The 24295-nt window shown below is 49.6% G+C and overlaps 1 protein-coding gene across 2 annotated transcripts in view; it reads right to left on the bottom strand.

Annotated features, from left to right (window-relative positions):
• Positions 1-24295, bottom strand: part of LOC115083878 (gastrula zinc finger protein XlCGF57.1-like) — a 56778-nt gene that overhangs the window by 12766 nt on the left and 19717 nt on the right. Inside the window, exons 2-3 of one of the 2 annotated variants that reach the window (XM_029587931.1) lie at positions 19266-19392; positions 6835-6954 (exon numbers count right to left, since the gene is read on the bottom strand). In XM_029587931.1, the coding sequence (XP_029443791.1) occupies positions 6835-6954; positions 19266-19392 (247 nt within the window). The remainder of the gene's footprint in view (positions 1-6834; positions 6955-19265; positions 19393-24295) is intronic. The other variant, XM_029587932.1, reaches the window with a different exon arrangement.

Here is a 24295-nt window from a genome sequence, read left to right on the forward strand (position 1 = left end):
ATCTGATGCCTGATGGGAGGAGCAATCAGATAGTAGTCAGCAATCTGTTCAGGACTGAGTTGCTGGAGTAGCAATCCTTTGTTATATATGAGAGTTGAGGGTGGATCCTTGGACCAGTGGCAGATGACCACGCCCCCGGGGGATGATCCAGAGAGGGACCACCGGTCAGGCTCAGCGTTAGGAGACAAACACACACTAGTTTTTTTTATTACACAGTATACTGAACCACCAGAGATGGCAGTAGTGAGCTGGAAGTACCTGGCTGGGCTGTAGACCCTCAGATACTGGAACAGCGACCCCTGGAGGCTGAGCTGAAGAGAGACTGAGATATAGTGAGTAGGCAGGGTATGCAGATGGTAACACTCACACAATGTCCCAATGAAGCCCAGGAGCTGGAAAGTATAGGGCCTCGAGGAGCGAGTACCTGGTTCTAGGGAAAGCTCAGAGAGAAGGATGGTAACTCACTGGTGTAGCTGATATAGTTGGTAGTGAAGACTTCCAGGCAGAAGAGTATACGAAGCGAGTCTGGGATCAGGGTCCTCGAGGAGTGAGTACCAGTTCCAGACTGTCACCTGAAAAAAACAGAGAGAGCGAGGCTCCCGAGGAGCGGGTACCTCTGGTAAGTCCAAGGAGGCAGAAGTTGCTTAGGTAGCAAAACTCCTGCTAACTCAATCTGTTAGCAAATACTGAGACCTTAAATATCTGTCGCGGGTGACGTCATCTTCGGGGGACACCCCGAGGTTCGCGCCAATGCCGGTACTTTAATCGGGGCCGCGCCGCGCCCCTAGGCCTCCAGGAAACATGGCGATTACAGCGTCGAGCCGGTCCGGGAATGCCAGAGGGTCCTCAGCAAATGGACGCCGTGGCAGCCAGTCTTCCCGCGGACGGAGAGGGAGGCGCCAGAGAAGTAAGGAGAGCGAAGAGAGGGCATCGGGCACCGACGGACACAACAATGAGGGCGTGAGGAGGTGTGGATGGCCTTACCTCTCTCTTCATGCCCTTGTTGGGTAACCCAGATTTCCCCCCAGGTCGAGTCAGCTAGTTCCTTTTTGATACTTGGCTACAAAAAGGTTTGGCATTCATCTTCCACTTCTATGCCAATGACTCGCCGGTAGTGAGAGACTTTGCATCTTTGGCCAGAGACTATGGTTTACCGTCTAAACATTTCTATTCGTACTTGCAGGCCCGCCATTATCTCCAATTCTTCTGCTGGACTGAGGAGTCCTATCGCCGAGAGTCCGCTTTTACTCAACGCTCTTTTGATGGGGCCTTAAAAAGTAATACCATCAAAGGCTGGTGCGAGTTCGGCAGAACATATCGCTCTCTACCTCATATGGATTCTCTGGCATGGTATTGGACTGAGGCGTGGGCGATGGATATCCCCATCAATTATTTACTTTCCTGTTTTAAGCTTATGCCTAAAAGCTTACCAGACTTCTCTCTTCAAGAACTACAATTTAAGATCCTACACCACATTTTCTGCGACGAGGTTCGCCGCTGTCGTATGGGGGAACTGCCCTCACCTAAGTGTATTAAATGCCACCAAGAGACGGGTACCTTGGCACACCGGTTGTTCATCTGCCCTGTTCTGCAACCATTTTGGACTAAAGTGCTTGAAGTGGTTGCTCAGTGCTCAGGCTCCTCTATTGGCTGGACGGGCAAATTACTTCTTTCTGGTTTACGGGGTGTTCTCCCCTCTTATAAATTATCTCTGGATAAGTTCGGTCATACTGCAGTACTACTGGCATGTCGCACGATTTTGGCTGACTGGATAACGCCGGGCAAACCACCCAACCTGCGGGCCTGGTATGGTCGGCTTGCATCCTCAATGCAAATGGAACGGTTAGTTGCATTGAACGGCATGAGAGAACATGATTCAATTTACAAGTCTTGCTAGGCCACTTGTTATACTCTACTCCCGAAGGAAATTCAATCTACTTTACTTGCTACTGGATATCACCCTTCCTAGAATTGACTTTATCTCCTACACCTTCTGGACTGCTATACACAATGGCATTTGGTTTGCAATACGTTCACTATTTACCTTTCTATCTGTTGAAGATTACAATAGAGGGGCTGTGTGCAGTGTGGAGAATGTCTGTGGTTGTATGTGGTATGAATGGATAGTGGGGTATTGCTTGAGTTTGGTTTGGTCACTATGGTCCGGTGGACCTCAGAGTGTATGCAAGATGCTGTTCACGTTGGTTCAGATAATTAAGGGGAACAATCTTGTATTGCAAAGCTGCATCTATCTTTGGCCTACATTGAACTTTCCCTTTCCCCAAGATACAGTTTTGGTTGTACCTGCGTTGCTCATTAATAAAAATGATTTTGACAAAAAAAAAAAAAAAAAAGAATACTCTAACGCTGTGCAAGCGTGTTTAGAGTCCCGAACTGCTATGGAGACAGAAAATACTGAAGAGCAGAGCTTCCTGCAGGGGTATATGTACTAAGGCTGATGTCAGATTGAAATCTGATCCGTCTCCAACTGCTATCAGGAGCACACTATACCCATTGGTCCTGAGTCCATCTGCTACACGCTAGGAAATGTTTGCAAGCATTTTGCCATAACATCACCCAGCAACACTGTCATGTAATGTTGCATGAGAAAGAAAAATACCTGTGTATCCTGTACCTGTCTCTGGAGATTGTGGAGGACAATTTTCAAAGCTATTTATGCAGATAGATATCAATTTAGAAAGGTAAAATTGGCCAATTTTAAACTGACCTTCCTCAGTGTGGCTAAAACTGTTACACCATGTGTACTTTTAAGTACTTTTAGCTGAGCTGTTCCCAGAGATAGGGTAAGTTTTGGGGAGCAGAAGTATGAGGATAGATTGCATTTTCACATCTTACATATAAAAAGCACCTGCAGACATCGTCCCAATGTAGACCGTGTGAAAATATTCCCCATGTTGCAAAGGAGCAGAGAAATGTTGGAGGAGTAATGATACCCCCCAACAATGGTTATTTACTGTGATAAGCAGGCTAGAAGTAATCTATACATATATGAAAGGCTTGTGTCAATGGGGTCTTGGTCAGTTCGTCACGCTGTCGGGTCTGGCTGTGACCACCCGATGGAACCTGGAACGGTAGAAGTTGCACTGTCCAAAACCAATGTGCTCTATTTGCAAAGCCCTGTCTTACACAAACACAAAAGGAGAGAGGCACATACACGCAGGAACAGACACAAACATGCAGACAAACACACAGGAGCTTCTGACCAGAAAACATGAGCAATTCTGGGTACTGTTCACTAATATGCTCTGCCTGCAAAGCCCTGTCTCTCACACTCCCCCACCTAGGGGCAGGCAGGCAGGCATGGGCACACACAAATTCACAGACGTACACAGGCACTCAAACACATGCAGACACCCCCCCAACCTCCCACCACACCTGCAGATACCGGCACCCACACACAGGCTGTTATAGACAGACCAACTGAAAAACCAATACAACACACAATGCCCAAACAAGATGACATTCTGCCAGCTTGACAATTAATAATGGTCACCTTGGTCAATCAATAATTGTCATGTGTCCAAATCAAACTTGCTTCAATCAAAATAAAACTATAATTAACTCTACATGATGTATTCAACAAAAATACTTTTGAAAAAATGTATTTTGTTTGAAAAAATTATTAATAAGAAAAAATTTTTTATGGAAAGGGTTGTGTTTTCATATTCCATATATTAATCAATTGGTAATATTCCATACCTTATATTTTTCTAATCATTAACCGACCAACCGCCTTCCAACTAATTTTATTGAAAAATAATGAAAATTATCCTATATCGTTTTATTAAAAAAAGAAATTTTTTTAAAGGGCAAAAGCCTTTTCAACTCTTACAATATTATTTCCCCAGAACTCTCCATCAAACCATAGCTGAAGTGTTTCACAAGTTCTTAATTGCGATTTTTGCTCAATGTAAAAAAAAAAAATGTCTTCACATTGTCCCACCTGATGCTCTTTAATTCCAAAAGAGAATTGATATATTTACATGCTCCCAATGTGGCCTTGTTTCAGACAATGTCCTTCATCAGGGGTTCTTTGTAGAGATCACCAAGAAGCTTGACCGCATGTGCACTCCTTCATGGGCGAGCAACAACTGACATTCCAGGTTTCGGTCAGTGTTGTTTGCAAGGGGGAAACAAACAACCTTTTATACCTAACGTCTTCAAGCAGTATCAGCGAATCAAATTGCGGGGAACAAATCCATCATTCCAAAATAACCATGAAGGAGTGCACATGCGGTCAAGCTTCTTGGTGATCTTTACAAACAACCCCTGATGAAGGACAATGTCTGAAACACGGCCATGTTGGGAGCACGTAAATATATCGATTCTCTTTTGGAATTAAAGAGCATCACGTGAGACAATGTGAAGACTTTTTTTTTACATTGAGAATAGTACCTCTTCAGGTGGAAAAAGGACTTCCTGGGCCCAAACCTCGATGGCTTCCTAGCTGAGGAGGACAAGTCCCGAGTGCCAGTGGAGAGCTGCTGGAGTGCTGCATGGTGGTCCCAGATTTGGGCCACTGGGTCCTTCACCTTATCCCCGAAGAGATTCTCTCCCATACACGGCACATCAGCGAGTCAACTCCTGCACCTCCTGTCTGAGATAAGATCCACAGGCACGTGGGCGCCAATTCCCACTGCAAAGACTCTCGCTGTTTTGAAAACATCATAGGTTGAACGGACCCTGTGTTTCCCATACTCCAGTATTGCTGCTGCTGAGGCAGTTGTTTGGCAACCTCTTTCATCTGCTTCAGGATGTAGAGCTGATAGGCCACTATGTGGGCAATAAGCATAGTGCCTGGAACACCTTCCTCCCAAGAGCATCCATCACACTGATGGATACTCTTCGGGGGCACTGAAGAATGGGTCAGATAGCGCTGGGCATTCTTGATAGTGGATTCAACGACCACCAACTAGTGGGGCAGCTGACGCTTGTCGAATCCAAGAGCTTTTTGGACGAGATAAATTGTGTCTGCCTTCCTGTTAATGGGAGGCACTGTGAAGGGGTGTTTCCACATCCTCATCAGTAACTCCACAAGGTTCCCATTCACTGGGAGTGCCACAATCTCCTTGGGAGGCTCCACACACTAGAGGATATCTAGCATTTTATAGCTGGTATTCTCTTCAGCCATCAACTGAAATGGGTTGGCCTCCACTATCACCTGAATAAAGCCTGCAAAGGAAAGATCCGCCAATCATCTTTTGGAAATGGTTCTGAGGGGAGACCATCAAGCATCGTCAGAAGCCATGGAGGTGACAGAGATGCCCTCGTGTACGCTGTAGACCGATGACAGGGTCTTACTTAGGTGCTCGACTCCAGGCCAGCCATGAAGGCACTAGTTCGACTGGCCATTTTGGTCTGGGCCTCTGTGCCACCTCCGGTATCGGGGGGCATCCTCCTCTGAGGAACCAAAGACGACAACTGGATCTGCTATTGGCAATGCTGGTGACCCACAGGATTGTTGATGCTGCCCCAAAAACAGACACCGGGAACAGGGACGGTAAAATGCTGATAAGCACATGCAGGGATTCAAACAGCAGCTTGAGGAGCGATGGTGCCGGTGTTGTCGGTGCTCTGATGCCAAGGCTGTGCATCGCCCTCTCCATGGTCAGCTGCATGAATACTCCAAAACACTGAGAAATCTATCTAGGAAGCTAATGGGAGAACTCCACATTGACAGTGCGAGGTAGATTTGAGAAAAAGAAGCAGAGAAAGCACTGAAAAAAGCATTAAAATCTTCTGCCCAAAAAGTAAGGCTCACCGACCTCGAGAACCGAAGCTCCGTGAAAAGAAGAGACTGAGTGGATCCTGCATGGACACATGATATATTGCATGTGTGAGCATGCTCAATGAGGCTCAGTCAAAATTCTAGCAACTTTGTCATAAGTTTTCCATGCCGGACTCCATTCAACGATGTCATTCATGTGACTCCTCAGAGAATAGCCCAAGTCATGTAAGCACCACAGAGACCAACCTGTACTGTCAAAGCTGTGAATGCCTCCTGGAGTCTCGGAATTAGACCGGGTTTCTATTTACCCAGAAATAAGGACAAAACTTAGCTTCTGGAAGTTATAAAGGATTTGCCTCACAGCTGTCCCTCAATGCTTACCAAGTCTCTTCTGTGACTGGGAGCCTCTCAAGTGGGTTCGCTGAAACTGGTAACCAGTAGCTTGGTCCACATTTCAAAAGCCAGACCTGCTCAAATCCCTCCATCAGGCAGGACAGGACAAACGTGGAAGCCTGGTTTGTGTCAGTGGATTGAGAGCTCAGTGGGTGGGTGGGATGAATGTGGGATGGGGATCTGAGTAGGATGTGTTAGGAAGTACGGGGCTAAGTTTGTAGGGAGGTTGGATTGCGGGAGGGGGGTGATCAGTGAGACTGAATGTTCCAAAACATTGGTGCGGGTGCCACTTTCCCAGTGCACAGTCTCTGGTTCATGGTTCGAAAGGTGAACCCGACAACCTCCAGTTTTTTAAAGTTAAAACCAGAAGTGAACTTAGTGCTTCTTTTTTTTTTTTTTTTTTTAACTTTACTACCATTTTTTATTCACCTGGCCAATCTCATCTTAGTGCATAATTTACATCGGTTTTAGAACAAATTTCAGTTTAGCAAGCTTTTATGACTCATGATCCATTTGTTTATTGCATCAGGCATTAGTGATCATTTTAACTCAGGTTTTATTACATCGGTCTTCATATGAGTGATTGAAGAGATCTCAGGGAAGCTTGTGAAGGGGTCTCTGCAGTTCCCAGCTGCTCCTTCCACTCCTCATCTCAGCAGTTTTACCCCGGTCCCTCTTATTCCTGCACTCACCTGAGCAGCTGCTTCTCCCAGTTCCTCTTTCCTCTGATCCCGGCTCATCCCTGATGTACGGCTCTTCCCCTCGCTCAATGTGGGAGATAATATCACGGGTGACGGTCGGAGAGCCTGTTCCTGGGGTAAGAGCACTGCATTAGGCTTCTTATAATCATTGTAATATGTTCAGACTGATGTCAGCTTGGAGGAATGGCTGAAAACCAAAGATATTTTCCCAGATTCCAGAAGAATAAATGTGAAAGGAACAACAAGAAAGTGAGACAGTCCGAATTCATGACAGTCTCTCATATACAGGTCAATACAGTAAAGTGCGGCCGCGGTTACCCTGCTCCTAACCCGCTTTCTACTCACTTTTCGGCCGCGTTAGTCCAACCCACGATACACTATCCCCTTTAACCCATTCCTACCGCCTCTTTAAATCACCGGGTAACCCCTTCCGCCCGCGGCATGTATATGAGATGTAAACGATCGAATTAGCTATTCCCTCCCATACAGTAACGCGCGCCCCGACTATCGCTTTTTTACCCTGCCGTTTTGCCACGCGTTTAACCTGCTAACTTACCGCCTACCCTTACCCCTGCGTTAGAGGCAGGGGTAAGGGTAGGCGGCAAACTTTCCCCCAGGCCCCGCTCACCTGCCCTGGCCACGTCCATGGGTGCTGGTCTCTGGGACGGCCCCAGTCCTCTCGCCTCCTCCCGAAGCAACGAAAGCGGAAAAAAATCGAAAAAGCGGGAAAAAAAAGTAGCGACGAAGTGGACGGTTCTCCTACGCTCGGGATTGCCAGTCCTCTCTCCCCTCCTCCGAAGCAAGGCGCGTAAAGCAGCCTTGCTTCGGGAGGAGGGGAGAGAGGACTGGCAGTGTAAAGCAACGAAGCAACTTACTCTTCTTGCAGCCACCCTCCGGAGACGGACATCGGCAGAGATGGACCGCAGCTGCCGGCGAAGATGGATGCCTGCACGGGCGAAAGCGGCCCCTGTGCGTGCAATTGGGCCGCTCAAGGCATGATGTCACGACGTTTGGCGTCACGGCATGTGACGTCACGTCTTGAGCGGCCAATTGCACGCACAGGGGCCGCTTTCGCTCGTGCAGGCATCCGTCTCCGCCGATGTCCGTCTCCGGAGGGTGGCTGCAAGAAGAGTAAGTCGCTTCGTTGCTTTCAATGACATTTGAAATGACAGATACCAGCGTGTCCGTGAAGCGTTAGGCCAGCGCACCCAGGATACTGTATAGCGCTCTATACAGTAAAATGGGTTGCGCGGGCCTAACGCTTCACGGACGCTTCTTAGACGCAGCTTGCATTTGCAAGCTATTTACATACAGGATCGAGCGGTAGGTGAGCCGGACTGTGCGTGCGGCAACCGCGGGTGCGCCCGGCACTAACGCAGCTCTTCCTACCGCTCCTTACTGTATCGGCCTGATAGAGATCCTCTATCATTTCTTTATGGCAATCTCTCTCTCCAAAATCCTTCTCCCAACACCCCCCCTCCCCCTCCACACCAACAGTCCCCTCCTAGCACTCTCACATGCATTTTCAGCTGAATTATCCCCTCTATCCCACTCCTGCCTTACATCATATCTGGCTCACTTTCACACACTATGAAATTAAAACATCGGTAAATATAGTTTGACTCAATGAATTAAAATGGAAATGAAAAAGCCAGCTCATACCAAGAATTGGTTCTACTGCAGGATGCAGCATGATAGTAGAATGACAGCGGGCAGAAAAAAGGGAAAAAAAAACTCACCCGAGGACTTAATAAAGCACTAATCTCTGTCCCTAAGATGGTCATTATCTTCAGAAATATTTCAACTTCAAACCTCCATACATTACTGCTTCTCCATTTATTTCTATTCCTTCAAACATCCCATCATCACTATCTATTGCAAATATTCCTCTCTACCCCTTTCTCCCAATCTACCTTTACCCCAAGATCTTTTGCTCTCCCTCTACTTTCTTTACCTGTCTCTCTCTCACACTACCTTTACTCCTAACCCCCAGTTCTCTTGCTCTCCCTCCATTCACAACCTACCCTCTTGAACCAGTTCCACCTTGCTCACATTCCCTTCACACGTCATCGCTACTACTTACACCCTCCCCAGTCCTCCCTCTCACTCCTTCAGTTCCCTCCCACCCCTGGCCTCTCTCATAAGCGCTGTGAGACACAGGACAGTGCAGACCCCGTGGAGGAAAAAGGTGACAAGAGACCGAAGCTGACCTCGATGACTTCAGGAAGAGGGCATTCATCCCTTTCCTGGCTTCCTCCCTAGAATTCACTCCATCTTCCGGCTCCCCCAGCATTCACCTCTCCTCATCTTAGCCCTTCACCCCCCTCTTCTCACTGGTCTCTCTCTTTTCTCCTCCGAGTCATTTCCCTCCCTTGAGGGTGCGTAAGGAATTACCTCCTGAGCACATGGGCTGCTACGGGTACACGCGGCTCAAAGAGCGACACTCAGGCCCCATCATCAGGGGAGGAGGAGGAGGTCATATTTCCCGACAGGAGGGTGAGTGAGAGGATCGAGGGGAGGGAGTGATCCAGGGAGAGTGAGGGGATAGTGAATGAGGTTACGTGGGGGGGGGGGGGGGGGAGGGATTGCCAGGGGAAAGTAAAAATGAGGGAGAGTGAGTGATGGGATCTTGGGGCTGGGAAGAAACATAAGAGAGAGAGATTGAGGGATCAAAGGTGGAAAAGCGAGTCAGAGAAGAGAGTGACTGAGGGACTGTGGGATGGCAGAGAGTGCCATTGTGGAACAGAGGGAGGAAATGGAGGAGAGGGAGAAGAGCATGACCGAGGGGATCACCATGGGTGCAGGATGTGAGTGAGGATTGGAGGAAGTAATCGGGTGTGAGGTGATCAAAGAGGCTTTGAAGGGGGGATACGGGAAAGAGGGGATGGAGGAGTGATTGGGGAGCTGCGGTTTCCTTACTTCTCCACCCCGATCCCATTCTTCCCTCCTTCTCTTTCACCCTATTCCTAATTCTCCCTTTTTTCCACCTCTACATTCCTGATCCTTCAATTCCTCCCCTCCCATCCTCTCATTCCCTTTCTTTATCCTCCCTAAATCCCCCACTGCTCCTCCTTCTGTGCCTCTGTCCTCCTCCATCCCTTATCTCTCTACCTCTCCTGCCTAAGATTCCCTCCTCCAAGATCTCCTTCCCTTCCTTCCTCCCCAGACCCAATCACTAAGATCCTTTTTCTTCTAATAAAGAACCAAGTAAATTAACTGGACACAGAAATATCACAAAAAGACCGTCTTTATAAAGGAAAAAATATATACATTATTTAACAATTATGCACAATTATGCAAAAAAGCCACATAATTGCCACAGATTTTTTTAAAATCAGCCACAGAATACTGGGGGCTCTGACTCCAACTCGTTCTCTATTTTAGACCTAATCCTTAATGGAGCACAGGGTTGGTGCGAGAGGCCACAGGGTTGGAACCATTTGGCAACGGTGATCACATTTGATTTAATAACTGGAGGGAGCACACTAAAGAAATCTACCGTGGCAGCATTTAACTTTCAGAAAGGTGACGATGATAAAATGAGGAAAGTGGTTAGGGGAAAAAACTAAAAGGAGCAACTGCAAAGGTTAAAAGTTTAGCTCAGGCATGGGTGTTGCTTAAAAATACCATCTTGGAAGCCCAGACCAAATGTATTCCCCGCATTAGGAAAAAGCTGAAGGTTAAAGGACTACCGGCATGTTTGAATGGTGAGGTAAGAGAGGCCATAGTATCCAAAAGAACATCCTTCAAGTCTGACATCTGTGCCAGGCAAAATGGTAGAAACGATCCTAAAGAACAAAACTGTTGAACGTATAAGATAGGCAGAGTTTAATGGGACAAAGCCAACATGGATTTAGGGAGGTCTTGCCTCACAAATTTGCTACATTTTTTTTTGAGGGCGTAAACAAACATGTGGATAAAGGTGAGTCCGTTGATAAGAGTGTATCTAGATTTCCAGAAAGAATTTGACAAATGTCCCTCGTGAGAAACTTCTTAGGATATTAAAGTCATGGGAAAGGGGCAGTGGCATGCGGTAACATTTATAGTTGGGGATTCAGTCTCGCTCCCTCAGCCCCCTTTTCCACTTCTAACTCCCGAGTCACCAACAATCTTGCTCCCTCCCTCACCCCTCCCCCCCCCACCCTTTCAGCAGTCTCGCTCCCCTCTGCTGCCTTTCTCCAGCAGTTGCTACCCAGTTGGCATTCGGCTTTTTGTAATATGCATTGGGCGTGGGCTTGGGCCTCAGAAAGCCATGAATAAACAATTACAATATAGTAAACCTCTCATACCGAAACAGCACTAAGTGCCAGTTCTCAAACAGTAAAAACCTTACATATAAAAAGGCAACAATGCAAATATTACATCAGACCCTAAAACCTATTAGGTAAACAGAACAAGCCAGGCTGCCTAAAAATAACTGCAAAATAAATACCTTTACCTAAAAATATTGTACAAGAGCTTCTGAAACTACGTAGGCCCCTTCTTCAAATGTCAGATCAGAGAACTTCACATATAACAACGGGTCCTATAATGTCTCAATAGCTCACGTAAGGTATTTTGGGATAATACTTACAGAGCTCCAATAAAAGCTATCGCAGCCAGCCAAAAACATAGTTTACCCCAAGAGACAAATCTGCCATATCAAAACAACACAAACTCTCAGGACTCAAACAGCAACACTGCAAATATTACATCAATAAAACATTTAAAAACAGCAGACATATCAAACAACATCCAACAACAAAAATCCTCTGCTCTCCATACCTGGGAAAAGAAAATTATTACTTACCTGCTAATTTTCGTTCCTGTAGTACCATGGATCAGTCCAGACAGTGGGTTATGTCCCCAATCCAGCAGATGGAGTCAGCACAAGCTTTGAGGGGGCGTATCCATATATACTACTACCCCCTCTGCAGGAGTTCAGTATCGAGTATATCAAAGCCAGAGTAGAAACCCCCGAAGGATCAAGTTTGTGGAAACAGATAATGAAAACAATTGTAACCGCAACAAGTAACTGCAAACATCCTACCAACTTGTAAGGAGCTGTGAAAAACAGCGAAAAGAAACGACTGTGAAGACACAGAACACTGCGAGCAAGAAGTAGCGCAGAGCTGAGCAGGATCAAGAACCCAAAACGTGGTGGGCGTCTGGACTGATCCATGGTACTACAGGAACGAAAATTAGCAGGTAAGTAATAATTTTCTTTTCCCTGTACGTACCTGGATCAGTCCAGACAGTGGGATGTACCCAAGCTTCCCTAAATCAGGTGGGGTCCTGCGAGGCCTGCTCGGAGAACCTGCTCGCCAAGGTGTCCAGAGACCGAAGAGGCGAGGTGCAGACGATAGTGCCTCGAGAACGTGTGTAACGATTTCCAGGTGGCTGCCCTACAAATTTCCTGCGAGGATACCGAGCGAACCTCCGCCCAAGAAGCCGCCTAAGAACGTGTAGAATGCGCTACGATTCCGGGTGGGGGAGTCCGACCCACCCCAATGTAGGAAGCAGCAATGCCGGCCTTCAGCCATCTGGCAATGGTAGTCTTCGAGGCCTGAGACCCCTTCTTAGGACCGGCCCAGAGTACGAAGAGATGGTCAGAGGTCCGGAACTCATTTGTAGCCTCCAGATAGAGGCGCAGAGTGCGCTTGACATTCAAGAGACGGAGAGACTTCGGCTCTGAGGAAGAGAAGGACGGCAACTCCACCGTCTGGTTCACATGGAATGCAGAAACCACCTTCGGAAGGAAGGAGGGAACGGTGCGAAGCGAAACTCCAGAGTCGGAGAAACGGAGATAGGGCTCTCTACACGACAGAGCCTGCAGCTCCGAGATGCATCGAGCGGAACAGATGGCCACAAGAAATACAGTCTTGGGAGTGAGATCCTTTATCGTTGCGCTGCGCAGCAGCTCGAACGGTGGTCCCGACAGGGAGCGAAGCACAAGGTTAAGACTCCAGGAGGGACAAGGGTCCTGTAACGGAGGACGCATATGCTTGACACCCTTGAGAAAACGAGCAATGTCAGGATACTGTAGAAGAGAGCCCCCATCGCTCAACAGCGAACCAAGGGCGGCCACCTGAACCCGTAGTGAATTATAGGCGAGCCCTTTTTCCACCCCCGCCTGTAGAAACTGAAGGATCTGAGGTACAGAAGCCTTAGCGGGTCTCGTGGCCTGGCTGGTACACCACAGCTCGAACACAGGCCGCCGACGTCGATGTCTTTCGTGCCCGCAATAGCGTGGATACTACCGCCTCCGGGTAGCTCCAACGCCGGAGGCGGCGCCTCTCAAAAGCCAGGCCGCAAGACAGAAGAGTTCTGCCTGCTCGAAAAATACCGGGCCCTGATGTAGGAGCTGGGGGAGGTGCCCCAGCCTGATTGGCCCGTCGATCATCAGCTGTAGCAGGTCCACAAACCAGGGTCGCCTGGGCCATTCTGGGGCGACGAAAACCACGGTCCCCTGATGGCTTTCTATTTTGCGGAGCATCCTGCCCGCGAGGGGCCATGGTGGAAAAGCGTAGAGCAGAAGATGTGGCGGCCACGGGAGGACCAGGGCATCCACTGCCTCCGCGCCGTGCTCTCTCCGGCGAATGAAGAAGCGTGGAGCCTTGGCGTTGAGAGCGGACGCCATCAGATCCAAGTGGGGGGCCCCCCACCGATGGACGAGAAGTTGCATCGCTTTGTCGGAGAGAGACCACTCTCCGGGGTCCAGCAGTTGACGACTGAGGAAGTCGTCAACTGCTGGACCCCGGCAGTTGACGGGGCAGCTAGCGGCTGCCCCGTCAACTGCCGGGGTCCAGCAGTTGACCTCGCACATCGCCGCTAGCGGCTGCCCCGTCAACTGCCGGGGTCCAGCAGTTGACCTCGCACATCGCCGGTGTCCACACCGGCGATGTGCGAGGCCGCTAGCCGGACGAGATGACGCTGCGGGCTGCGCGTGCCTCCTTGTCGGTTGATGTAGGCCACGGTGGTAGCGTTGTCCGATAGGATTCTGACTTCCCGGTTCCGAAGAAGCGGGAGGAAATGTCGCAGAGCTAGCCGAACCGCTCTGGTTTCCAGACGGTTGATTGACCACTTTGCCTCCACCGTGGACCACGTCCCCTGCGTGGCGCTTCGATAGCAGACTGCACCCCAGCCTGCTAGACTGGCATCGGTGGTCACCACCACCCAATTTGGCAGATCGAGGGACACACCACGGGCCAGGTTCGGCGGATCCAACCACCAGCCCAGACTGTCCCTGGCATTCTGCGGGAGCGGGAGAATCATCTGGTAGTCCTGCGATACTGGTTTCCAACGGGAGAGGAGCGCCCACTGTAAGGTCCTGAGGTGCGCAAAAGCCCAAGGTACAAGGTCGATGGTGGACCCCATCACTCCCAGGAGTTGCAGGTAGACCCAGGAGGTGGGCTCTGGTAACGCAGAGAACCGTCGTGTGTGATCCCGCAAGGATTGAGCTTTGTCCTGGCGCAGAAAAACTTTGCCCAGTAGGGTGTCGAAGGTCGCCCCCCAAAAAAACCCCAGCGTTGCGAGGGCATGAGGGAGCTCTTGGAGAAGTTCACTACCCATCCCAGGGAATGTAGAAACCGTACAACTCGAGTCACCGCTGAGCGTCCATGATTGAATGACTTCGCCCGGAGGAGCCAATCGTCCAGATAAGGATGAACCAGGATGCCCTCCTTCCGGAGAGCTGCCGCCACGACTACCATGATCTTGGTGAAGGTGTGCGGCGTCGTCGCCAATCCGAACGGGAGAGCCGTGAACTGAAAATGCTGGTCCAGAATTTTGAAACGAAGGAAACGGTGGTGGTCCGGGCGGATGGGAATGTGCAGGTAGGCCTCCGTTAAGTCCAGGGAGGCGAGGAACTCCCCCCGATGCACCGCCGCAATCACTGACCGGAGCGTTTCCATGCGGAACCGAATGACTCGAAGGGATTTGTTGACTTCCTTGAGGTCTAGGATAGGCCGGAAGGAACCGTCCTTCTTTGGTACGACGAAATAGATGGAATAGTGGCCCGAGCCCACCTCTCCGAAGGGCACGGGCGCAATAGCGCCTATCTCCCGGAGTCTGTCCAGAGTCAGCTGCACCGCTCCTCTCTTGAGGTCCGAGCCACAGGGGGAAAAGATGAACCTTCCCTGCGGGGGGCGGACAAATTCCAATGCGTAGCCGCGTTTTATGGTATCCAGGACCCACTGGTCCGAGGTGATCCGTGCCCACTCCACGTAGAAATACGTTAGTCGGTCCAGGGGAGTGGGCGAGACTGGCATCATTGTGAAGACTTGGTATAGGGGTTCCCGGTTCCGGGAGTAGTGCGTGCGGGCCGACGCCCGCGAAAGGAGCGCGACCAGGGCTGAGACCTGGGGGCGGATGACCGGGAGCCCGCCTGTCTGTATCCCCTGTAGCTCCGTTGCGCTCTGGCTCTGGTCCGAGAAGAAGAAAATGCTCTGGATGGTCGAAACCTATCCTCCGGCAGCCGATGAACAGCGTTCTCCCCCAGGGACTTGATGATCTGGTCCAAATCCTCCCCGAAGAGGAACTTGCCCCTGAAGGGAAGAGAGCCCAGACTCGACTTAGAGGACGTATCAGCCGCCCAATTGCGTAGCCACAGTAGTCGTCGTGCTGCCACTACCGAAACCATGGATCTTGCGAGGACCCGAAAAAGGTCGTACGAGGCGTCCGCCCCATACGCCACTGTGGCTTCTAGCCGATCTGCCTGGGCAGCCTCATCGGACGGCAGGTTCTGAGACGTGAGGAGTTGTTGCACCCAAAGGAGACTAGCCCGCTGGGCAAGCGAACTGCACATCACCGCCCGCATACCCAGAGCGGAGACCTCGAAAACCCGCTTAAGGAAAACTTCCAACTTACGATCCTGTGTGTCCCGCAATGCCGCACCTCCCGTCACTGGGATAGTCGTCCTCTTCGTGACCGCTGACACTGCGGAGTCCACCTTTGGGACCTTGATGAGGTCCAGAAAATCTTTGGGGAGCGGGTACAGCTTTTCCATAGCCCGGCTGCTCTTCAGGGAGGCCTCCGGGGTGTCCCATTCCCTGGTGAGAAGTTGTAAAAACGAGTCATGAATGGGAAAAACCCGAGCCCTCGGCCGGAGTGCCGCCAGGACAGGATCTCCCTTCCTTGAAGAAGTGACGACAGCGGGAGCTACTGAGGCAGGCGGGTCTGGTGGCGGGTCCAAATCTAATTCTTGGATGATCTGCGGGATGAGGTCGTCCAGCTCTTCCCTCTGGAAGAGGCGTAGGGTACGCGGATCATCCCCCTCCTGCGTGCCGTCCCCTTGTCCCCCGTCCGGGAGGTCAAGTCCATGTCCCGCTGGGTCTGGCACCGCCCCCACTGCCGCGGGTGTGGATCGGACCCGGGTAGGAAGGCGGGAGGCCCCCACTCCCGGAGGGTCGGGGGGGGCCGGCGTCGAGGGCGACATCCGAGTGATCTTAGGAGGGGGGGTCCCACAGGTGCTTCCAGCCCCTGCAGATAAGCGGTATGCATGAGCAGGATAAACTCCGGAGAGAACCCCGGCCTGCTCGGGTGCGCTTCGGGGGCGGCGTGGTTCCTGCTCCCTGGCTCTGGGTGCTTGGTTCCTGCACCAAAATCGGGGGAACACCCCCGTTGGTAGAGTCCTCCAGGGATCCATTCTCCCTCGTGGCCTCCAGCCCCTCGTGGCCTGCGCCTCAGGGCGCTCAGAATGTAAAATGGCTGCCGTTCCCGCCAAAAATGGCAGAGTGGCCGGCCCGCGCCGCCCGGGCAAAAAAGAGAAATCAGTCAGGGACTGTGAGGTACCTTCCCCCCCGGGAAGGCATCGTGCACAGATGCCCTCCCGGGAAATCCGGGACCCCGGGTCTCCGCAGGCCGCACAGCGGGACGGCCGCGGCATCGGGATCGCTGTAGGAGAAAAGAAAAAGCCACGGGGGGGGGGCCACGCGCACAAAAGCGCCGCTGCGGGGGGGCCCGGTCGGCCCGCACTGCCCGCTGTCCGAAAATAGAGGAGGGTGCCGCGGGGGGGCCTTCCCGGCCACACGACCCGCCCCAGACATCTTTCCCTAAATGGCTCAGCAGCCCATGAGGAGCTGTAAAATGGCCGCGGGTGAGGGAGTAAAGAGCGAAGAGGCCGGCTCCACCGGCTTTCGCGGGCACCGGGGGCTGAGCTGTGAAGGAAAAAACTACAAAGGAAAAACAAACTTACCCCTGGCTGCAACGAGAAATAAACAGCAAGGCCGCAGAGAAGAGACAAGGAAGATAAGCCACTCCCCAGAAGTTGAAAGAACTCTGCCTTTTTTTTTTTTTTTAACTTAATACAAACTTGATACAAACTTGATCCACAGAAAAAGACAACAACAAGCCATAATCAAGCAAGAAAGTGAAGAAAAAGGAAAAGGAGGGGAAGCCTGATTCCCCTACTCGCATCTGCTGGAGTCAGAAGATACTGAACTCCTGCAGAGGGGGTAGTAGTATATATGGATACGCCCCCTCAAAGCTTGTGCTGACTCCATCTGCTGGATTGGGGACATAACCCACTGTCTGGACTGATCCAGGTACGTACAGGGAACATTTGATTTCCAGTCACCCTGAGACTGTCCTGGATTAGTTGGGGGGGGGGGGGGGGGGGGGACACAAACTTTATCTCACACACACATACTCAGTGGTTCTTGCTTGTATATATACATATACACACACACACACACACAGTGGCTCTTTGTCCATCATATATACAAAGGCATTCTCTCTTCTTCACATACACAAAGGAACGCTCTCACACTCAGTGGCTCTCTGCCTTCTTATACACATACAGGCAATCTCACACTCAGTGGCTCTCTCTCCCTCACATACACACAGGGAGTCTCTCACACTCTGGCTCTTACACACACAGTGGCACTCTCTCACACTCAGTGGCTCTCTGCCTTCTTATACACATACAGGCAATCTCACACTCAGTGGCTCTCTCTTCCTCACATACACACAGGGAGTTTCTCACACTCTGGCTCTTACGCACACAGTGGCACTCTCTCCCTCACATATACACTCTCACACGCAGTGGCTCTCTGCCCTTCTTATACACATAGAGGCAATCTCACACTCAGTGGCTCTCTCTCCCTCACATACACACAGGGAGTCTCTCACACTCTGACTCTTACACACACAGTGGCACTCTCTCACACTCAGTGGCTCTCTCTTCCTCACATATACACACAGGGAGTCTCTCACACTCTGGCTCTTACACACACAGTGGCACTCTCTCCCTCACACATACACACTCACACTCTGTGGCTTTCTCCTTCCCACACTAGTACCTAAATCAAATCCACTTTGAAGTGCCAAAAAGGTGGAATATAAAATTAAAGAAACTCAAAAGTGAACTCTAAATTAAATAAGGGTCAGTGTACATCATACTGGTGTGAATAAGCTAAAGCTTAACCATCCTCCCAGACCCTAGCAGTCTTGCTGCCCAGTTCCCCAGTGGCATTCCTAAAGTATTTGGCACTGGGGTGGGTACTTCCTTTGGCACCCCTCCTGAAGGTTCACTTCCCCCCCCCCCAAGTGATCTCCGGTTCCCCTCTCCCTCACACAGGCTCCCCCCCCCTCTCTCAAACACCCCTGACACACAGGTTCCCTCCCTCAATGCTGCCTGCTCCAAACACCACGTCTCCTTTTACTTGCAGATCCAGCCTATAATTCTTTATAAACGTTGCCACGATCAAGACATGCTCTGGCGATACCACCCTGCGTCCCAACCAGGATGAAGCCCGTGCCAAGGCACAGAATGCACCCTTTCACTCTATACAAGGAGGCACGCGTCGCCTTGATCCAACAGGCAATGCACGCCTTGGATATCACTTCTCCCTTCCAAGGGAAGGAGAGATGAGATGGGGAAAAGGAGGAGGGGATCTGAAATGCTGAAAGAAAGATCAGGGCGGGGAGGTATCCAGAAATCAGCGAAAGAGAGGGAGGATGGAGAAAAAAAAGTGAATCAGAAATAGGGGGAAGGAAGACAAGATGATCCAGAACATGAAGTTTGAGGATTGGGTTGTGCGATGAGTATGGATCTAGGACCGGGGGAGGTTTTAGAGAAGAGGATCCCAGTTCTCACTTCTCCTCTCATCTGAGCATTAATCTCACACATGCACACACCCTTGGTGCTAATCAGCTCATTCCCCTTTTACACAAACCCATAAATCCATCTCTCTCATACACACACACAATTCACCCATTCCCTTATCCCCTCACTCCCCATCTTCTACTGCTGATTCCTATCTGCCTAGATAATTTCCATTCTCACTTCCACCAGTTGATTACCCAAACTGATAAGCCCCCTCCCAGTATGTGTAAAACACTCACTCACTTTCTCACCAAATCATACAAGACACTCACACAGAAAACTGGCCTTTTCATTATGTCCTAGGTATTCTGATAAAACTGTAAAATTATCTTCTTACCCAGTGAGCACAGGGCTTGATAATTCTCCTTCATCACCTCCTTGTAAAGCTCCTTCTGCCATTCTTCTAAACCCTCCCACTCCTCCTCAGAGAAATAGACAGCGATGTCCTCAAAGGTTACTGGGACCTGAAACACAAACCAGAAATTCACTCAGCACCTTTTGCATCTCATCCATCAGGAGAACTCCCAGTGCTGGGGCTCAGCAGGACAAGGGAAGAGTTTTCTGGATATATATATATAATATACAGTCACATAACTCATAGTTTCAGAGCAGGGTTTTCTCCACTGGAAAACAGTTGCACACAGAACCTGGGAAACAAAATCTGAATTTGTGAGAATCTTGATCTCTCTCCTTATACTTGAGGGTCCCAAAGGTAAAATTACGTCATACCTAATTTCCTTTCTTTGAGTCCTGCCAGACCAGTCCAGACATGAGGGAATGTTTCTACCACCAGCAAATGGAGGGAGAGTGTGTGAGTTATTCCAGACTTCATTTCCTCTGTATAGTCTGGTACAGCTAATCATTCCATAGTAGCTTCTTGCCCAAGGCAGTACCTGGATCTCAAAAGTAATTTAAGGAACATGAGAAGGAAAGAAAAAAAAAGAGAAATTGCTATTTTGTTCTTCTTTGGGTGGGCTCAGGACTGATCTGGCTGGACTCAAGGAAAGGAAATTAGCACTTATGGCCTGATTTTACCTTCCTTATTATCCCCCAGATCAGTTAAGACACAAGGAATGTACCAACGCAGTTTCTATCTCCGGTGGAAGACACGAGAGCCGCTTTAAGAACACATGCTCTGAATACTGTATCCTCCTTTGAAGGTTTAATATGTAATGTTTAGTAAATGAATGCAGTGATTACCATGTTACTACTCTACAGATATCTGTCAGGGATACCCATTTGTATCCCTGGGCTCTCATGGAATGTGCTTTAGGTCTTCCGGCACTGGCTTCCCCTTTGATATGTAAGCCAAGGCTATCGCTCCCTTAAACCACAGCCTCCCCCCCCCCCCTTTGCAGGGCCTACTGAAGAACAAATGTAGCCTGTTCAACCTTCAGAATACCTTCAGGTACCTCAACAATGGTCTCCAGACTTCCGGTAACTGTAGTTCATTTCTACTTCTCTCGCCTTCTGGCGCCCTGAAGGCTGGTAAGGAAAATGCCTGATTCAGGTGGAAGCCCCATGCTACTTTTGGGAAGAAGGAAGAGATTGGCCAGAGTGTTACCTTGCCCTTCAAGATTACCAGGTTGGGCTCTCTGCAGCACAAAGCCTGTAATTCTGAACTTCTTGCCTACCAGATGGCTACCGGGAATGATGTCTTCCTGATGAGAACCATAAGTAATTTACAGTGCAACATTTTTAATCATATATAGAAAGACAAATACAATTTTAAGAAGCTAATATGCAGTACTCAAGTTATCCGGCTAGGTTGTCCTGGATATTCAGCGGAATAAACTTCACACTGAATATCCCTGATTAAGGTTATCTGGCTAACCTTTGCCGACATTAAATATAAATGGATATTCTTTTGAATATTGCTAGTAATGTAATGTTATTCAGTTATAGTTAGCCAGATACCTTAATACCTAACAGTATTTGGCTATATTCAAAATATTATAACCGGTTAAGTGACAATCTGTTTAGAAAAAAAACAACATATTGCGGGCATGCAGGCTTTAAAGGCTTGGGCCTGAGGGGGTAAGCCTGCCGCCCCCTCCCCAAAGCATCCCATCTCAATATTAAAAATGATATATTGGGGTCACAAGTCTGGTTTGGGCCTATAGGCCTGCTATGTGTTTGTTTTCTCCTCAAAAGGATCGCCTTGCAATTGGCTATTTTCTTTTGAATATAGTCAGTTAAGTATAAAGTTATCTTGTCACATAAGGACGGATGACTTTAGACCTAACTCTGAAGCAGATCTAAAGTTACCTGGTTAATTTAGCCAGTTAAAGTTGAAAATCAGCTAAGTTAGGTGGATAACTTTGTCACGCCCCTTTTATATCTGACTAAACTATAGCCAGATAATGACTTCTCCAGCAAAAACTTAGCTGGATAACTTTACTTTAGTCCTAGCAGACCAGTTTCCCCCGCATACTGGTAGGTAGCAGTCGAGAACTTTTCCTTACTTCATATGTCACTTTTAAAACACTGTATATTTTCTCAGTAGCCTCTTCCCCTTGCTCCCTAGCTGAAGATCCTAACGCCTTATTTCTTTTCCATCGCAGCCTCCCAATCCCTATTCACTTCTCCCTTTTCTGCCTTCTCCTCTTCTTGTCTCGTCTCCCCCTTTTTTTAGGGGGGGGGGGGCAACTTGGACTGGTCTGCTAGGACTAAAGGAAAGGAAATTATCTGGTAAGTACAAATTTCACCTTCCTTTTCATCCTTCAGACCAGTCCACATCTGCGGGATGTACCTGAGCAGTTTCAGTGGGCCGTGGCCCTTCTCTCCCCTAACACTAATGTACTAAACTTTAATTGCTTGTCTACCTGCAGGTTTAGCCTGTAATGCTTTATGAATGTGTTCCAGCAGGATCACACTGCTACCTTGCTAATATCCTGTGGCGTTGCCGCCCTACTTTTTGCCCACAAGGCCACTTGTGCCCTTGTTGAATATGCATACTGCATCTTGGGAGCCTGCTTCCCCTGTGCAGTGGATGCTGATACTATTGCTTTCTTAATCCAGCATGCAATTGAAGCCTTGAATGCCACCTGGCCCTTTCTTTGTCCTTCTAGAAGGACAGATATCCTGTCTGTCTATCTAAACCCTTTGGTTATCTTCAGATAATGCAAGAGTACCCTCTTGACATCAAGTGGATGGCATCTCCCTCCTAGCTCCCCTGTTGTCATTGCCAGTAAAACAATATCTTGTTTTGTGTGGAATTCCACCACTAGCTTGAGGAGAAAGGATATCCTATGGCCGGTACCGTCCTATCACTAGGTATTGCCAGGCAGGGCTGCCTATAAAACAAGACTTGGATTTCAGAAATCCTCCTGGCCAAGCATATTGACTCTCTCCCACACACCCTCTCTCTCCTGCTCTCCTCCACATGCATTCACCCACACTTCCAATCTCTCCCACATGTACCTACCGATTCACACACCTGCTCTCTCCCATATGCATCCACCTCACTCAGTCTCCTATACGTACCCACACATCCATCCACACTCCCATTCTCTCTCACACACACTTATTCAAACTCCCATACAAATTCCCACTCTCCCTCTATCCTAACCACCCACATTCTCTCCCACACACTCACCACATTCCACTCAATCCCTCAAACTACCTACCCTCGCACTCTCACCCATACATACTCCAGCTCTCTCCCAAACACACATCCACAATCCCACTCACCCAATCTCGCCCACATGCACTCACCATCCACACTCCCGGCTCCCTCCAGCATGCGCTCATTCATCTACACTCCCCATCTCTCCCACATGGTCCCAATACACCCACTCTCCCACACACCCAACACTACCTCTATCACATACTAATTCACTAACACCCCCACTCTTTCCCACACCCCCATTTATCCATATGCACTCTTCCATTCATATTCCAACTCTCCCACACATCCACATGCCCGCCCACCCACCCTCTCGCACACAGACTCACTATGCACACTCTTGCTCTCTCCCACAAACCCTACAGTCCTGCTTCCTCCAACATGTGCCCATTCATCCATACTCCCGATCTCTTCCAACACTACCTCTACCACATACCAATCCACCCACACCCCCACCTACCCTCCCACTCTCACCCACAGGCAACCCCACCCTCCCATATGCACTTACTCATACACATTCCAACTCTCTCACACACACATCCACACTCTGGCCCACCCACTGTCTCACTGTTAGTGTTTGAGATAGTTGTGGGTGGATCCTTGGGCCGGTGGCAGATGACCATACCCCCGGGGGAAGATCCCAAGAGGAACCACCGGTCAGGCTCAGAGTATGGAGACAGACACACACTAGTTCTTTTATTAAACAGTATATGGAACCACCAGAGGTGGCAGTAGTGAGCTGGAAGAGCCTGGCTGGGCTGTAGTCCCTCAGATACTGGAACAGCGATCCTGGATAATTGAGCTGTAGAGAAACCGAATAGAGTGAGTAGGCAGGGTATGCAGAGTTCAGGAACAGAACCTTGATGGTAACACTCACACAATAGTCTCTTAGAAGCAGCCCAGGAGCTGGAAATGAATTAGGCCCTCGAGGAGCGAGTACCTGATTCCAGGGAAAGCTCTGAGAGAGAGAGAGAGAGATGTTAACTCACTGGTGTTGTAGGCAGCGAAGACTTCCTGGCAGAAGTGGTATTCAGTAGCAAGTCCGGGAACGTGGGTCCTCGAGGAGCGAGTACCGGTTCCAGACTGCGACCTGAAAAACGAGAGAGAGAGAGCGAGGCCCCCGAGGAGCAGGTACCTCTGGTAAAGTCCGAGGAGGCAGAGTAGCAAGGTATGTGGAGAGTGAATCCCATCTGCAGAGATGCCTGGAGGAAGCTAGGTAACCTTTCCTTTCCGTTGCTAACTCGATTAATTAGCGATTTCAGACACCTTAAGCATCCGGTGAGGATGACGTCATCTCAGGGGGACGCCCCTGAGGTTCGCGCCATTGCTGGTACTTGAGTCGGGGCCGCGCCATGCGCGCGCCCCTAGGCTTCTGGGAAATATGGCGGATAGCAACATTTAGCCGGTCTGGGGACGCCGGCAAGATGACGCCACGGCGGCCAAACTTCCATCAAGCAAAGAGGGAGTTGCCAAAGAGGTAAGGTGGGCGTAATTTATTTATTTATTTATTTAACGGCTTTTAATATACCGGTGTTCGTGCGAGCACATCACGCCGGTTTACAATAAACTTGAGAAAGGAGGAAATTACAAAAAACAGGGGGTGGGAGATGGAGCAGGAGTGAAAAGAGGGGGGGAGAGAGGGGGAGAAGGTAAAGGAGGAAAGATAGCAGCTGAGAAGGTAAAAGGAACGTAGCAGTATTTACATGAGAGACTAATTAACGAGGGTTAAACATTGTCGC

This window comes from Rhinatrema bivittatum, chromosome 2 (genome assembly GCF_901001135.1).
Source record: "Rhinatrema bivittatum chromosome 2, aRhiBiv1.1, whole genome shotgun sequence".
Taxonomy (NCBI): domain Eukaryota; kingdom Metazoa; phylum Chordata; class Amphibia; order Gymnophiona; family Rhinatrematidae; genus Rhinatrema; species Rhinatrema bivittatum.